Genomic DNA, 17,220 nt, shown 5'->3' with positions numbered 1-17,220 from the left:
GGGTAGGAGTGTCATGTACAGCAGGGTTCCTCAATCAACCTATCTTTCACCATGTTAGGATGGCACAAAATCTCATTTAAATGTAGTATTGGTGTCTCCTACTGGAAGGCTGTAGTATGCATATAAGCTTGTTAACGGATCATTATAATGGTTATTGTTGTTGTTGGGATCATGGTTATAAACAGTGCTCCAGTGTGCCCTAACCTCAATATCCGCTATCTGGGCTGTATTTTAGTCAGTTAATGGAGCTGTTTTTGTATGGCAGCTATCCCCACGTGTCCCATTGGGCTGTGTGTAGTAGAGGTGATGAATGTAGGGCGCGATGTTAAGGGGTTTGGGAGCCGTGTGTGTGTGTGTGTGTGTGGAGTGGGTGAGGGAGAGGATCCGCCCTGTGAGCGCCGCTAACGTGAATCTCGCCACTTCTCGCTCACTCACACTGCAGCGGTTTGGTGCAGCGGTTTGGACTCTCGTCTGTCCTTCAGTCTTACAGGTCCTCTAGCTCTAACTCAAACAGAAAAGCTTCCCGGCGCAGACACTGACAGAAACCACTGCCTTTGAACCATGAGGAGGTTTTCGGTGTGGCCTCTTGTGGCCCTTTTCTCGCTGTTAGCACTGAGAGGTGAGTGAAGCCCGTCGGCCCTCTTTTGTTGAAACCCCCGGCGCTTCAGTATGCCGACTTCATCGCTCTCTCTCTCTCTCTCTCTCTCTCTCTCTCTCTCTCTGTCGACCTGCATGTTACACACACTGCGTGGTAACTAGTTTATATTTTGTAACGGTTTTTCAGCATTAGAAATATCGGAGCTTGGCTTTTACACACTGTTCGGCTTGACTTGTGAGGAATAAACAGGCTACAGCATTGTGTACACTAGACCGTGTCTGCCTTCATGCTCTAGGTAGCTGTTACGAGCCAAAGCTCGTAGAAAGCCCAGGTTTTCTTCATGCAAGATCAGAGCCCAAGCTTTAGTCCACAGGTTTTCCTCATGCAGTATAAGATCTGACTCTTACACCTTAGTAAAAGGTTTCCTTCACTGTGTTACATGTAACGGTGCACATTATGCAGTGCGACAGTCAGCATATTGATGAGGATATCTGTGCCGTATTGCACTAAGTATACTGATATATTGCTTTTCCTTCTCAGATCTTAGCTTAAATACGCGGATTAATAATGACACTTTCTCATATTTTTTTCAGTTAATCCTCAATATTATGATTTACAAAAATGCACTTTGTAAATCATCATCATCATAATAATAATTTTATTCCGACGCAAGAAATGGACCATGTAACAAGAAGAATTCGGTGATATCACATTCGTGTTAGTTTTAAAGAGTCACGATTGGGTTAAATTTGAAAATTGCTATTACAGGCTGTAAGAAATCAGCTCGATGGGTTTGCACTGGAAACACGCCCATAGTAACAATAGCGGTGTCGCCGGTCTCGTGCTCTCCAGTAGCGTGCAGGTGGAGCTCAATGCGCATGCGCACGCTGGGCCACAGCGAGCCCAGGTGCAGCATCAGTGTAGCTTGGGTTTTGGGGACTGCGGAATACGGGGAGATACCATCGCATTTTTACAAGGGGTGCTGATTCTACACGAATGCGCTTTTATAAGGGCAAAAACTTTTTTCAAGGCTATTTTCTACCACTAAGACGTGTGTACGTAATTTACATGCTGGAGTGTGCGAGTGGCATTTGTCTTGTCTTGTTAGTAGGGAGCTAATATCATGCAGCTTTTGGTGTCCCCCTCCCCTACTTTGCAGTAGTCTACCCACCCAAAAAGCCTGAATGAGGAGTTGCAGGCTGTGTGAAGACTCATCTGTGCTCTGTCTCCTCTGCTCCATCAGCCACACCCTCTCTGTGTTTGTAATCAGATCCATGCTAGAAGCCATGTGCTTAACCCCATCTCATTGACTTCATTATTTATGCAAGGATGCCTATAGATCTTTGTCCCTTTTTGCATTTTGCAGTCATTATTACTTGACTCCTTTACTGCTCTGTCACAATAAAATTAAAAAGGAAAAAGTCTGACATCAGTACTTCATTAACAGTTCAGGAATTGGTTAATGCAATTATAACATGTTTGGGAAAGTGAAGATATTAGGTCAACCCATATATTTGATATCAAATATGAAATCAATTGCATATAACTAGATCTGCTCATGTATCGCGAATCCACATTCATATATGATACAGTCATGAGTCGAAACTCACAAAAGCAGGCAGGTAAATTCCACTCTGCTGCCTTGGACACTTCCAGCACATAGATCATTTGTTCTTCAAAAGCCATTTTGGGTCTCTGTTGTGGGAGGAAAATATAGAGTAAGCAATAGGCACATGGGTTTGGTCACATGTGACACAGTGGTAGCATGCTGAGCTGGCCTGGCAGCAGTGCACACGGTGCATGGTGTTTTTAGCGCTGTTACTAATCCTGGCATGGAGCAAAGGCCTCTGTCCAGAAAAAAATAGCTGCAGGGAGAGTGACAGAGATAAGACTTTCAGACAGGTTAGAAGGCTACAGAAGGCTTCTGCAAGGTAGTGTAGGACATCACACACATGAAATAAAATGAAGATCAATGAAGTAAAAAATAAACAGTGAGCACCTAGTTAAGGACAAACGCCTTGTTTGATTTAAAATGAAATCCTCCATTTGTCGTTTGGACTTTCTCAGACAGTTGTCCAGACATCCCAGTCTTAAACTGTAAGCTCTTTAATCAAAATGGCTCACACGGAAAAAATCCTCTTTGAAATATCTTCTTTGTGAATTATGTGAATACAAAAGGGTTTTTTGTGTATTATGAATATTCCCCTTGTGCACAGACCAGCTGTCATTTTCTTGCCTTTGTTGTTATCTAGAGAGGCTGAAATGTTTGTTATGCTATGAGATGTCTATGTTAAAAGTCTTTGAATGAAATAATATCATGATATTATTCTACAAATTAATGCACGTTTTAGGTTTAGTTTTGTTTTGGGACATTGAATATGACTAGTGTTGTCAGTGAATGTTATCAGAATGTCTGTTTTTGTTCATGGTTTAGATTTAAAAAAAAAAAAATTGTACCATGTTTGGTGTTCCAGGTCTGGCACAGGATCTCAGCCTGGCTGACGCTTTAGATGATGATGATGACAAGCCACCGTCTCGTAAGTGAACGCTTTCTTCTAAACATTTCTTTGCCTTGATAAAGCCACAATAACCTTCTCTAATGTTTAGCTGAAAACAGGACATATTATTATTGAAAATGAGTCTTCCAACATAACACTTTATGTTCTGGGTTTAATTTCTAGAATCAACAGGATTTTAAATTTAAATTATTACAGGAATTGTCATGTTGACAAGAAGAAATGAAATTTTGAACTCAAAATGATTAATCTTATACAAATAAATAGAGACTGTTAATGCTAAACTGTCAAAGAGTCACGCATTGCTAATTAGAAAACGAGGTTTGAGTGTAGAATCTAAACAGACTGATATCTGTGATGTTTTGCTTCCCCTAGCTACTCCAAAACCCAAGGCAAATGACCAGCCTGGAGGAGCTGGTACAGGTGGAGGTAATCACAACCCAACCACTTTTAATAAATAAATAGCTTCAATTACCATCTGAGTTACTTCCTACATTGTAATAAATCCCTCATGTCCTAAAGAACTGAGGGATAAGTGAAAATTGATTCTCCTCGGTTGTTGTTCTAACACAGGCCTTTGTGTTGCTCAATAGGACTTAAGCTTGAAGACTTTTTTGATAAACCTACCGAAAAGCCTGCTGTCAAGCCCAAAGACCCTGTCAAGCCCAAAGACCCTGTTAAGCCCAAAGACCCTGTTAAGCCCACGACCAAACCCAAACAAGGTGAGAGTCATCAATATGAACCCAATTTCTCTTTTCTTTCAAGACATTTTCTAACTGCCTATTTCCAGCTGCTTCTTTTCAAGCTTGGCCTGTACTGATTCATGCAATTCTTTAGGAATCAGCGTGTAGTTCTGACATAGACACAGATCTTATTCCTCAGCATCACAACATGCTCTGTCTGCCAGCATGCATTGATTTTTTGTGGTCCCATATCGAGCAGGGCTATAGCACTTGTCCTGCACATAAACGACCCAGAGACCCTTAAGTACCTGACAGACACAAAAAGGTATTATCAAAAGTGGATTTATGGGTTAACGAACAGGCTGAGTAATTTCAAGTTAGTCTTAAGCTGAAACCAATGTCACCCTGTCTGACTCATGTCAGGGCTGCCTTCAGGTGAGTGCAAATCAGTAGCCATGAATACAAAGGTGGTGTACTCTCCAAGACCCTATTGTGTAAACACTATGATAGTATTATTCTTATAGGAATGCACTGTAAAAAAGACAGCCAGTGCAAATTCTAGACATTTTCCTGTTGTATAATAATAGACATAGCCATTAATCTTGACTGTTTTAAAGGGCCTTGGTGTAAAACAGTGCATCATTTAATCACTCAGTTCAAAGTACCTTTCATGTTGTTTATACACAGTGGGTCTCTTTCTAACACTAATGCTGAGTCATTTTTTAATCCTCACTTCAGCTACAAAGCAACTCTTGTGTGTGTCTTTAACCTTACTAACCTGCTAGCCTTTACTGACAGAGGAGACCCTTGCTGATTTCTTTGGGCCAACCGTGCGGCCTGCTTTGTTGCCCCGCACAACCTCCAGACCCCTCCGCACGTCTGCCCCGCCTCACAAGCCCGGTGTGTATTGTGTTGTCCGTGTCCCTCGGTGAAGCCACTCATAGTCCCTGAGTCTGTGTGTGTCCATTTGTACAGGCAGATTCAAAGCACATGAAGGAAGACACTTATCTGTAATATACCTGCCACCATTTTTCCTTTAATGCTTTGAGTTTAAAGCTTTTCGATGGGAATCAATGTTTTGATTCAGAAAAGTGTCAGAAAAACATTCTTTCTATGTTTTGTGTCCATTGACCTTTTTCCAGTGTTACTCCCATGCCCATAAATTCACTACATGTACAATCACCAGTGTTTTGCTGTCATGTACTGCGAGTTGAGAAGGATGCAAATGCAGTATAAGCGTTTATTAAAGAGAGGCAGGCAGACAAATCCAAAACGTGAGTCAAAACTTGTAAATATTAAACATGCAAAGGTCAGGCAATCTACAAACAGCTATGCCAATGGATATCCAAAACACGCGAACTAGGGAACAGAAAAAGGTCAAAAAAAACAGGAGTCAAGGTCAAAACATTGAACAAGGCTTGGTATGAACAGGAGGCAAAACACTGAACAATACTTCGCATCGTACAAAGAGAGACGAGGGTTTAAATACATAAACTAATCAAGGGCAACCTGAACACAGGTGACAATGATCATGACACATAAGGGAGACAACCAGTGACAAGACAGGGGTGGAGACAGGATATGGATCAAAAAAAAAAACACACATGTGGCAAAATAAATAAAGACATGACAGCACGGAAACACGCACTGTCACACGGGTGCTTAAGCGTGCTGAGTGCTTCTGCACTCAGTGCTCGGCATGAAGGGGAAATACCTGACAGATACCTGCATGCATGTTTCAGTATCTACAGGCTGCAAGCTTAAGTGCACTCTTCAGCCATCATTTCCACTCTTCTCTGTCTTTACTGTAATCATGCACGCCACCCTCACATCACTACATCCACTCTTTTATCCCAACCATTGTATCAAGTGGTACACCTTGTTTCATATTTTATGTAACTTGTATGTTTATTTATTAAGAAAGGAATAAAACATGAAAGGGAGTGCAGTGTTTTATTCCTCTTGTACCACAGCAATTTGCTAATGTCATACATTTGTCCTTTTATAGTTACTAATTACAAGTAATAACAAGTTAGTTCTTGTAATTATTTTCGTTATAACAGCTATAAAGTCGTCCCCTCACCAGCTTCTCTTTTTCTGTCTCTCATTTGTGCTCTTTCTTGAGGCAAATAAGACAACAATTGCAGCTTGTCACATAACCGAGAAGTCTTCTTTCCTGGTGGCTTTCCTGTTAAATAAACGTCTCCTTGCAGAAAGCTTCACCAGAGCAACACGTTTTAAAAATCTGTTTTTCATTAGACTTAAATTATGCGAGCATCCGTCATACAGGTCCCCATGAATGAGCTGTTACTATAGAAACAATAACGGATTAGAATGAGATGTGCTGTTATAGAAAATTAATCAGTCTATTCTGAAAAATTCTATTCTGAGCATTCAACAGTGGTATAATCATGCATATTGGTTTATTAATAGGTGTTAGTATCACTGTGATATTTTTCAGGCTTATTTGATACTGTTATAGAAATATATTGTTATTACATATTTATATATTTACACAGATGTCCTAAAAATGCACACACAATAATAAATAACACTTATCTCTTAGGTCTACCTGACTTTAACCTTGCTGACGCTTTGCTTCCTGAAAATGACAAGAAAAATCAAGAGGGTGAGTGTTTATTTGTGTAATTCATCTTAAAGATGAATATACTGCTGCAGTGTTTATGGTGCAGTTAGAAAATTAGCAGTGCTGTAAATATCCAAAATCTGCTTACTCCCATGAAACAACAGAAAATCCATTTCATTTCACGTTATACTTCACTGCTCGAGAAAGCTAGAACCAGCTAGCCAGACTTTTTCAAAATACAGATGAGTGACACATTAAAGGAAAACTAAGCGTGGAACTATAACAAGCACAGATGCTTCTCCACAAGTATACTGTATACAGTTAAGCGGTTAACATCCTACAATGCTCTGTTGCATATATAAACTGCTGAGCAGGCAAGATGACAACTGGAATTAAGAACTAAGTGATTTTGAAAGAGGCTTATTATTGGGGCACAGATACAGGAGCTTCAGTTAGACAGGCATCAGTATCAAGGGTTGGAAACTGTGGTCAGAGTACACGTTCAGTGATTGTGATGCTCGTGGATTAGTGCCATTAGTGCTGATCAGCCTGGCAGCAAGAACAATCTGCCCACAACCACATGCTGTTTTTTTTATTTTGTCACCTTATTTTGTAAACCACTGCTTTAAAACCACTGCTTTAGGATTTTTTTCTAGTTTCCTGAAAGCTCAGTTTTAGTTTGTCAAGAAGAGGACTCTAATGTGGCAGAGCAGAATAAATTGGTCAGAAGATCTTTATTTTCTTTATTTTTATGCTGTAATTCTACTGAACTACCTGGTATCACATCAGCCAAACAGTGGGCAGTTTTTCAGAAGAAGAATTCTCTCTGAATGAGTAATTGGTTCCTTGGCAGGACCTAAACTGTGCCTGAAAAAAAAAACAGCCATCAAAAGTCCAACTAAAGCTTTCAGATGTTAAAAGTGGTACATAAGGTTCTCAAATTGTGCAACAGAAAAGCATTTGTGCTCAAACTGGTGACCTCTGGACGATGCCACAGCCATCCGTCACTGGGAGCTAAGGGAGTAAAATTATTAGCCGTGCTGTATGGGTGGGAGGGATGGCATACTCTATCTCCCCTGTCAATCACAGTAATACTGGGTAATTGGGGTATCTGTGAGCTTATGTATGCAGAACACGGTAGATAGCTCTTTCATCCAAGTGTACAATAGGGGAAAGCTGACTGGTGGGTGGGAATTGATCAAAGGAAAGTTTGCTTGTTTATTGGTTGCCAGCATTTGTTCTGTAGTCATTTTACATTTGTGACTTATGAAGAAGACAATAGTCTGATAATATGCTAATGCTAGTGAAGTGACTTGTATGAGAAAGAAGTGTGAAAGTGAAATTAGAGGGGACTCCATGGCATCTTGTGTTCCTGTCAGACAAAGACTTTGGAGGAGGTGACAACAGGCCCAGCACCCATGGTGGAAACGGTGGTAAGGAACACACACTGCTTATGGGTGACGCGTTCTGTCATGGGAATGAAATCTGTATCTCACTTCCCTCTTGCATCTGTCTGCTATGATGTTGAAAGGTCTTTCTCCTGCATCAGATTTGAAATTCACCTTTGCCATTAATAAGGTCTAATCAGCAGTCTGGCTTTGCTTATAGTCTTGTGTAACGTGGGAAGCACGTCCTACTAATAAACCACCCACCATGATTCTGTCCTGCTGCTGTATAAAACACATAATCAACACACCTGCATGGTTCTTGCTTATGGTTATAGCTGCCAGGTTTGCAGACTTCCTGATGTATCTTCTGCTGGATCTTGTCCTCAGCTTTCCTTTCCTTTGGATTGTCAGGTCATTCTTTCCTGCTTTCAGAAGATAACCTCTCTGTGTGATTCCTGTTGAGGATTTTCTGTAGTGTTGGGGCTTTCTGTATGTGAGAGACTTTTACATGGTGCTCACAGAATAACAGTCTTCGACTAACTTCACAGGAGGACAGTTTACAGATGATGACCTAGAAGACTTGAGTAAAGGTGGCCGCTACCATCCTGACAAAGGGAAAGGTAGTATATTAGACCAGTTTCTTTTTTTTAACACCCTTCATTTTAGAGAAAAAAAACAGATCGGATGTCTATTGTATCTGCACTGACTTTATCATGCTAATAATAAATTACATGGTACGAGGGATGAGGCAATATTTACAAATGTTCAAAAAAGAAAAAAATTAGGTAACCCTTGACAGTAAGATTCCCTTACATAACATTTTTTTTTTTCGTTTGTAAACATTTGTTTAAATGTAAAGTAAAAACATCTGCATTAATTAATGGTGATTCAATCCATGACTAAAAATCCATATAAATTATTAAAAATTTAATTACAGCATGTTCCTAAATGTTGATAAAGTACTGAACTTTGGGTGTATTTTTTATTTTTAGTGATGGTGTGAACACTGGTTAGAGTTATATACTTATTTAATATTGCTTGTGGTGTATTAATGCTGAAGTACATGCTTTGTTCATATTAAGTGCAGTGTTAAATAATGTCACTTATGGGACAGCTAATGTAAAGTGTTATCAAAAATGCTATAGTGAATTAGTCATTTGGAGTATTATTTATTGGTAATCAATTTATTGGAACTCTATAACCCACCTGAACGCGATGCTGTTACTTAAAGGCTTTAAGGGGGGCACTTTTCATTTTCTGTGTGGGGAAAAATGCCTTTTTATAATCATCACAATTTTAATTTTAGTTAAGTCAAAAATTCTGATCGTTCTACTGATCTCTACATGGTACTTGATTAGGAGAATGTGTGTGTTTCCAGGAGGTTCCGGTGGTTCCGGAGGTTCAGGTGGTGTTGTGGACCCTGCTGATGACGGTGATTATGGTAAGAATTATATCCTTTTTCCAGAATGGTGTTAGTTAAAATCATTAAACACTGAACCTTCCTTTTCCAGTGTTTTATTAGAAAATATAACAAGCCAGATCAATTTCCAAGGATCCCAAAAATTTCTGAATATTTTCCCCCCAAATTGTTCACCTTTTTTAGACAGCATGGCAGAGACTGGCACCATTGCTGGTATTGTAAGTGCTGTTGCCATGGCGCTGGTTGGTGCAGTCAGCAGCTATATCTCTTACCAGAAGAAGAAGTTCTGCTTCAGCATACAGCGTAAGAACTAACAGCTAGCACTTTATTGTCATGTGGACCGTATGTCCTTACTCTTCCAGTGAACCTCACTGTCACTGTCTTCCTTCACAGAGAGTCTGAATGCAGATATGGTTAAAGCAGAGAATCCAGAAGCCGTCGTGGCTCAGGAGCCTCAAGGTAGCGCTTGGGTCTTTTTCCATTGTTAGAAAGATGGTTTAAACTACTACACAATAGAGGGACAGGCATGCTAACATAATTCATTAGACAGATATATGGTGGACATCACAGGGCTGCATTTATCAATCTTATTGTAAAGTTGTGTGTAAGTGTTTTCCTAGGCCACACTGAACTAAAAATCCCACCAGACTTATAAAAGATTTGGTAACAGTGATTTTATTCATGCTCCAGAAAAGGCTAAGCTCACTGAGAAACTGAAAGCACATTGAAGACAAAACCTCAAAAGCAAAGGAATTTCTCAGAAGCTGAAGTAATAGTTATTTTGACTGACTTTTTACACCAAAAAAAAAAAAAGTTATTTAGCAGCATATAAACACAACACAACACAAACAAGTTAAGTGAGGTGAAAAAAGAAGATGAAAAAGAAAAAAGAAAATGACATATTTTACATTACATGTAAATCTAGAAAAAACAGATCTACACTGTACCTAGGTGATGATTGACATGTTGACGTTCACACATTGCACGGGGAAACTGCTATTTTAAATTATTCTAAATGTCTTGGTGACTGTCGGTCAGACATTTCTCACACTGATGTGTTATTGCGCACACTAGGGATTATATGGTTCATTGCAGGTTGAGACATAACAGATTGGTCACTTTTCTATTTTGTCATTTGCCGGTAACAAGAAAAGCAAGCACTGGCAAAACCTGGACACGCACAGGAATGGCTCAAGATCATTGTGTCACTTAAATTAGTCCTGGCTCTACAGTGTTGCACAGCGTTAAAAAAATTCATCCTTCAAAAAATACTCATACTGGTCTCTGAATATCCATTCTTTAAACTTAAACTCGGCATGTTTTAATTTCCCAGTGGCCTAACGCCAGCTTAGCCATTGCACAGAACATCCTTCATCAGCATTTCTTTTGTCTTAATTTATGGATTTGTGTTGGCTTGTTTCTGTAATTGTTAATATGAAATGACTGTTACACAAAATGTTTTATTAAATCCATATGTGCAATTGAAATAAATGTGATTTAAACCTGACAGCGTAATCCATATAATCTATATAAAATTACTGTAACCCATGCCAATTATACGATCTGAAGCTGATCAACTGAGGTTCACATTAGTGAGTAAATTTGCATAAATTTACACAAACCTCAGAAAATAGTGTAGGATATGAACATTTTTCCAAACTAACAGGATTTTCACTAATAGCAAATTTCTAAAAGTAGAAATTAATTTGTTCAAATCCAGCTTGATAAATGAGGCAGACTGGTTGGTTGGTTCTGGTTCTGATTTGGTTTTTTCCTATATTAAGTTTGACGGTTTGTACTTGACCACAGTAATAATCCTTTCTTTAAAAAAAAAACCTATTAATCATATTGACTTTGACAAAATCTTGAGATGCACAAGTCAAGTCAAGTAATCTTTCCATATGCAAGTGTCACAAAAAAAAAAAAAAAAAAAACACACAGGGCTAAATAATGTGCTAATAGTTTGTTTGCATTTATCCAGATGGTTTGTATTTTGTGCTTTGTCATATATAGATAATTTTGTTGAAACTGTTGGCATTGTACGTGATAAACCAACTGACGTTTAATAAAACTATTTTCATTTTACAGTTCAGCAAACTCTCCTCCAGCCCCCCAATGCTGAGCCGCCCACAGAAGACAACGCGGTGTAAGCTGTGATACGTCTCCCAGCCTGAAGAGGGAGCAGTGCTCAATGCATACACGCTCTCAGTGGGGAAAAACCATCTGCTTTGTCACAAAGTCAAACTTTCTGTGAATATTTGTTTAACTGTTTGCCTTCATTGTCACTAATATGACTGTTTACAATATTATTCCTATGAAGTTGAAAATTGTGCAGAAGTTTATTGTGTTGCTAATTGAAAGTACAAACTGAGACAAACTATTCATGCATTAGTGCTGCTCCAGCTTTTTGTTTCCTTCACACGTTTGTGTGAAAGCATCACTGTGTAACTAGTGTGTATCATTAATCCACAGTCTGTGATTGGATTATCCACATAATGGTAAAATAAGTACTTCTACAGGAAAAGCTTTAGAGCAGGGAAGCCTGACTGTGGTCCTGTATGATTACTGTCCAGTACAGTTTGGGAATTTTCCTGAATCACACCTTCTTTATCTCCTTGGGTCATTACTCACGAGTGTTAGGTGAGAGAAACCATCACACTGTGGATGAGTTCAGGAATTGAGGACCAGAGCCAGGCTTTCCTGATTTATAAATTGATTGTTGATGAAGGTGACCTTAAAGTAATTCCCAGTTGCTTAAAGGTTTATTATCTTTTTCAAGCACCTATTTCCTATTTCACATTTTAAAAAATGACAATGATTTGTACATTTGTGCCCTGCTTTTTTTCAGAGCCATGTGAATTAATTGTTGTATATAGGCAGTTTGTTTGTGCCCTGGAATTGAACAGGACTTTTGAGAAGCTTACAGAAAACTGAAGATAGCTGCTCACAGTTTAATTTGCTTTAAAAAAGTGACTGACAATTGGAAGTGAGCTTACATGTATCAAAAGCTGGTTGTGTTGAAGAAACCTTTGCTAATTTGTTGTTTTGTGTGTGAGAGTGTGTGTGTGTGTGTGTGTGTGTGTGTTTACTGGTACAAAAATGGTAGCAGATTTTTCAGAGGCGAGCTTACTGTAATGAAGACATCCAAGTATACTTGTTTGGAATATGTAGAAACTAAAGTCTTACATGTTAGCACAAACATGTTATGTTTTTTTTCCTTATTAGGGAATTTGCCGTTTTGGAATTTTTTAAAGATATTGTGCTTGTAAAATGTGCTTTGTGTGTTATTCATGTTTGTACTCAAATGGTTGTATTGGTGTATCTTTATATACACTTGTAGCAGTGTAGCTACAGTACAATAGATTTTGTTAGCAGTCATATTAATAGTCATATTAAGTGTATGGGATTAGATTTTTGTCTTTGATCCACTTACATTCTATTGTCCCTTTTACAGTTTTGCTGGGTTGGCTGTGTTCCAATTGGTCTGTGTTTGGTAACTTCCTCCCTTCACTCAAACATTGTGTTTGACAAGGCTTGGTTGCGCTGTATGAACGGTTGTTTTCCTCAGCTTTGGATTTACTTGTAGGGCCCAGAGGTTTTTGGAGTTTGAAGAGGAGGCAGTAAAAGATTTGGAACACAGCCCTGTTTTCCTTTCCGAGGTTCCCCAGTTTTTCCCGTCACCTGTCACCTCCCTGCCGAGCTCAATTCTGCTGCACCTTCTCTATCTTTTTAGCCACTAGCTGCTGGTGCTTCACTTCTTAGGCCTTATCCTGTTAAGCGGCCGCACTATCGCAAAGGAGAGTTCAGTATGCTGACTGTATCAGCTTCAGCTGAATGTGTATGTGGTCGAACTCTTGGTAGGACAGTTCAGTGTATTACAGAAGAACACAGACAGAACATGCACAACGCATCATCTAAATATGGTTGAATGTCCGCTTGTACGCAACACATCAACAATGTCACGTCCTATTGAGAGTTCCAGTCGATGTTTATAATCTAACAGAATGTAATTTTTTTTACTCTGCTGCAATTTTCTTGAACACTTTAACGTAGCATCTCTGGTGTTACTTTTGGCAAAAATGTAAAACACCAAAGACAAGGCAATGACGATGTGATCTTGTTCCTTTGTGCGTTTTTGCCTCAGATTGTGGTGACTGTTCAGACTTGGTTTGTAGCGAAATTTCAAATTCACAAAGGCCTTGAAAAACGTACATTTTCAACTATTTAAAAGCAGTGCGTTCTTTGTAATTGACTGTTAAATTTCCCCGGCATGGTGGATTTTAAGGATGTACTGTGATCAGTGTGGCTACGTCTGTGAATCAAGTTATTGAAAAGGCCATGAGTTGGAGGTTGCATTTGGTTTCTAAGGAATTCTGGGCTCTTGGTGTCTTTTGGATAGGAACTGCAAAACATTTTCTATAAGGGTGAAAACAGATGCATGCTTAGATTCTTTAGCTGTAGACAGTTTTTCTTGCTTACTGCATTGACGTATGGACGGGTTCTGTAGGGAAAGAGTTTTCTGAAGTGTTTTGGATTTGCACTGCCAGTGAAGTGACATATTTACCACCAACACCACAGATCAAATTGAAATGTTATAGTGTAGGACTTTGCATTGTCTCACCAGTGCCTGTTCACTCCAGTCCAGACTCATTGCTGAGACATAGACTCCATCATGTGAAAGCAAGAGGTTATTTAAGATCTACTGACAATCTTCTGCTTCAATTTTCTACTTGTATTTGGCATTAAAGATCTGTTTTAAGTCTCAATTCTCACTGGCAATACCTGATAGAAAGAGATTAACATGAAGAAAAAACATAATAAAAAATACTGAAAATGAATTTGACTTGGATTGTTTTATTTTTTTTTCACTGGAATGTCAGAAGCTTAGAACAAAGTCAGGTACATTGTTAAGTATTGTCCCAAAAAACCTCAATGTTGGATAGGAGATGTGCTCACTGATCACTTGAATATAAACACTTGTACATCTGCTCATTCATGCAATTATCTACAGTGCATAAAATCAAGCAGGACCAGATCAAGAGCTTCAGGTAATGTTCACATCAAACATCAGAATGGAGAAAAATGTAATCCAGTGACTTTGACTGTGACATGGTTGTTGATGCCAGATGGGCTGGTTTGAGTATTTCAGAAACTGCTGATCTCCTGGGATTTCCACAGTAAGCGGCAGTTCTGGGGGTGGAAACACCGTGTTGTTGAGAGAGATTAGAGGAGAATAGCCGGACTGGTTTGAGTTAATAGAAAGGCCATGGTAACCTCAAATCAGCTCTCTTTACAAACATGGTGAGCAGAAAAGCATCTCAGAATGCACAGCATGCCAAACATTGAGAACAGTAGAAAACATTGGATTCCACTCCTGTTACCCAAGAACCTGGAATCAGGAATTTGGGGCTACACAGCCTTACTGAAACTGGATGATTGAGGACAGGAAAAAGAGCAGTTTCAACAATCTTCAACTGTCCAGTTTCGGTGAACCTCATGCATTGTGTTGCTGTTACATGATGGGCTGATTGGATATTCGCATGAATAAACAGGTATACAGGCATTACTATTAAAATGACTGGTGAGTGTATAGTATAAGCATAAAAATACAGACACAAAGTGCAAAGGTTGTGTGTGTGTGTGTCCCTCTACAGCACCTTGAGTTGCATTGTGATCCTTAATTCACTGATTATATTCCACTGGCACCCTTTTTCCTGTTTGCACTGAAAGATAAAAGACGTTCTACTGGGGCATCTTGTAAGTAAGGGACGTAACTAAAATCTGGTAGCTGCTATGAGAAGTGTAACACGCCTCCAGTTCCAGCTCTGCACTGATGATTCACAGTTCACCCTTCATTACATCGAATGGTTCATGTATGAAACACCAGTGGACTTTCACTACCCTTTACAGAGCAGTATGTATGGAAGCACCACCGAGACAATCATTCAGTATGTAAATCATCCAATTCAAACACCAATGGATTCATAGCATTGAAAAATAATACCTTGACATGTACAGATCTTTATGTTTAATTTTTTTATTAACCTCCTTGAAAGTCTAAGGAGTTTTTTTCCCCCTGTGTTCACATATTCAAATTCATGCTTTCAAAAAAATCAAGCACCTATATTCAGATGGTCTTTTGAACATGGTCTCTCATTCCAGACTCGTCTACATTTGCCTGTTCCTGGGCAGCCCTGATACTCGACCTGTATTTATTTTCAAAGTGAATTTTGCTGGTTGAATCTGAGCACTGGAACGAGCAACGTGAATATGTGAACTTTGAAAAAGACGTCTTTGAATTTCAATGAAGTTAATTCAAAACAAATAAATACAGATGTGTGATTAAAAAAAAAAACATGCTATGATGATATGAATTCATTAGTGTATAAATTTAATTATCAGATTCAATGGCTTGTAAAATTCAAATCTTTAAGTCTCTGTTTTGCTTCCCTATCATTGACAACACTTTTCATTACCAGTTAAATTTATTCAAACAATACCAGTGACAAGTCCATGAGGCAGGAATGGCTCTGTACTGAGGCGTACAACTCAACATTTTAACACCTTCATACTAAAACACATTTTACTATTTATTCAGTGCTTCTCTATATTAGCAACATGAAAGACAGATCTATGAGAAAATGATACTGAAATAACTGTCAAGTTTCAGTGTGATGACAAAGTGGACATGAAATGGAAAGTAACTAATAAAATACAAAAATAGAAGAATTATTAATTTAAAAAATTTAAAAGAACTTCACGTAGCTAAAAGCTGCATTCAGAAGTTAAAACATGAACAGGAGTTGGCACAGAGGAGCAAATGAAGCCACAGGGAAAGATTAAAATGCAGTACAAATATATTAATACATTTTTTTTTTTCATATTTACAGGTCAAACACTAGATAGTGAATACTATGAATTCATGCTGCGGACATGCTGACTATCATTACAAGATAGATTTTTCACAGTTTATAAAAAATGGATTTATAAAATGCGACACTAGGTTACTTCTCTATAGTTAAAAAAACACAAACAGGAATGTGTGTGTGTGTGTGTGTGTGTGTGAGTGTCTGCCCACTTCATTCTCATCCACTCCCTACTTGTGCCTGAGAATGTATTCACTGAGCAAACACAGTATGTGCTCTTAAATATGTGTTGTGCGAGTGTGTGTGTGTTTAGACAGCAGTGTGAAGTGGTGTACCACCATGAGAGGAGGAAGAAGCATGTTCTGAAGATGAGATGGAGCGTGATGACGTGGCCTCTCTCTGGAGCTCCTCCACTTTCTTCTGTAGCTCAGCACGCAAAAATAATAACTCCTTCAAATTCTGATGGACCGGCATCTACGTAAGAATCAACAAAGCACACAAACAGCAATTTAGTTTTGGGACACTGATGTTCAAAATGATTACATTAGCTTTATATTCTATTTATGCATCATTGTTAAAGCTCAATAATCAAACTGATTTAACCTTAATCTTTATTGCTAACTATTCCTCAAGTGTTTTGGAATGAATTCCAGCCACGTCATATACTGTATATAACATGGTGTAAGTGTCGTCACTAGTAACTGCATGTAACTGCTTCATTTCATTCACTTTACTGAGACAACAGCTGAAGAGGAAAGTAGCAGAGGAGAGAAATGTACAGGAATCACAAGAAAACTCAGTTACAAGTAATAAAAAAAAAATTCACACTGATGGGTTTTGTAATGCAGTGAGACAATAAAGCAAGGAGTGTACTTTAAAAGGAAAAGTGGAATGTTGTGGCAGAACAAGAAAACCTACTGATTTATATTTAGCTTGTTGAAAATGGAAACCTGTACACACAAAGTAGAACTGAAAATGGAACAACTGAAGACTCAACAGCGTCAGAGGTTCTTGTGTGTCGAGTCCTGGTGCATATGGCACTTCTGGATACTGATCCTTTATTCCAGCTTTTCTGCAATAAGCAAACTCGGTGGAGATAAAAAGTGACGTTCTTTAACCTGGAATATCATTTACGTTTTCATTTTGCTTTCCTAATAGTTTA

The 17,220-nt window shown here is 38.7% G+C and overlaps 2 protein-coding genes across 12 annotated transcripts in view; one reads left to right on the top strand and one right to left on the bottom strand.

Moving 5' to 3' along the window:
* Positions 1–368: 368 nt before the first annotated feature.
* Positions 369–14,030, top strand: cd99l2 (CD99 molecule-like 2). 5 transcript variants are annotated; one of them, XM_026936062.3, is made up of 12 exons: positions 369–619; positions 3,073–3,135; positions 3,490–3,543; positions 3,708–3,836; positions 4,596–4,697; positions 6,364–6,426; positions 7,764–7,817; positions 8,321–8,392; positions 9,151–9,213; positions 9,376–9,495; positions 9,586–9,651; positions 11,281–14,030. In XM_026936062.3, exons 1-12 carry the CDS (start codon positions 562–564, stop codon positions 11,340–11,342), a joined length of 906 nt encoding a protein of 301 aa, XP_026791863.3. In that variant the 5' UTR covers positions 369–561; the 3' UTR covers positions 11,343–14,030. The 5 variants fall into 5 exon arrangements, with proteins under 5 accessions (XP_026791863.3, XP_026791864.3, XP_026791865.3 ...); XM_026936063.3 differs by lacking the exon at positions 7,764–7,817 and having other exon boundaries at positions 371–619; XM_026936064.3 differs by lacking the exon at positions 4,596–4,697 and having other exon boundaries at positions 374–619.
* Positions 12,250–17,220, bottom strand: part of mtmr1a (myotubularin related protein 1a) — a 22,644-nt gene continuing 17,673 nt past the window's right edge. For all 7 annotated transcript variants that reach the window (XM_026936026.3, XM_026936028.3, XM_026936029.3 and 4 more), the window contains one exon: positions 12,250–16,532. In XM_026936026.3, coding sequence (XP_026791827.3) covers positions 16,368–16,532 — 165 coding nt within the window. In that variant the 3' untranslated portion in view covers positions 12,250–16,367. The remainder of the gene's footprint in view (positions 16,533–17,220) is intronic.

This window comes from Pangasianodon hypophthalmus, chromosome 4, assembly GCF_027358585.1.
Source record: "Pangasianodon hypophthalmus isolate fPanHyp1 chromosome 4, fPanHyp1.pri, whole genome shotgun sequence".
Lineage (NCBI taxonomy): Eukaryota > Metazoa > Chordata > Actinopteri > Siluriformes > Pangasiidae > Pangasianodon > Pangasianodon hypophthalmus.
The sequence above is the reverse complement of the archived record's forward strand: the minus strand, read 5'-3'. Positions and strand labels throughout refer to the sequence as shown.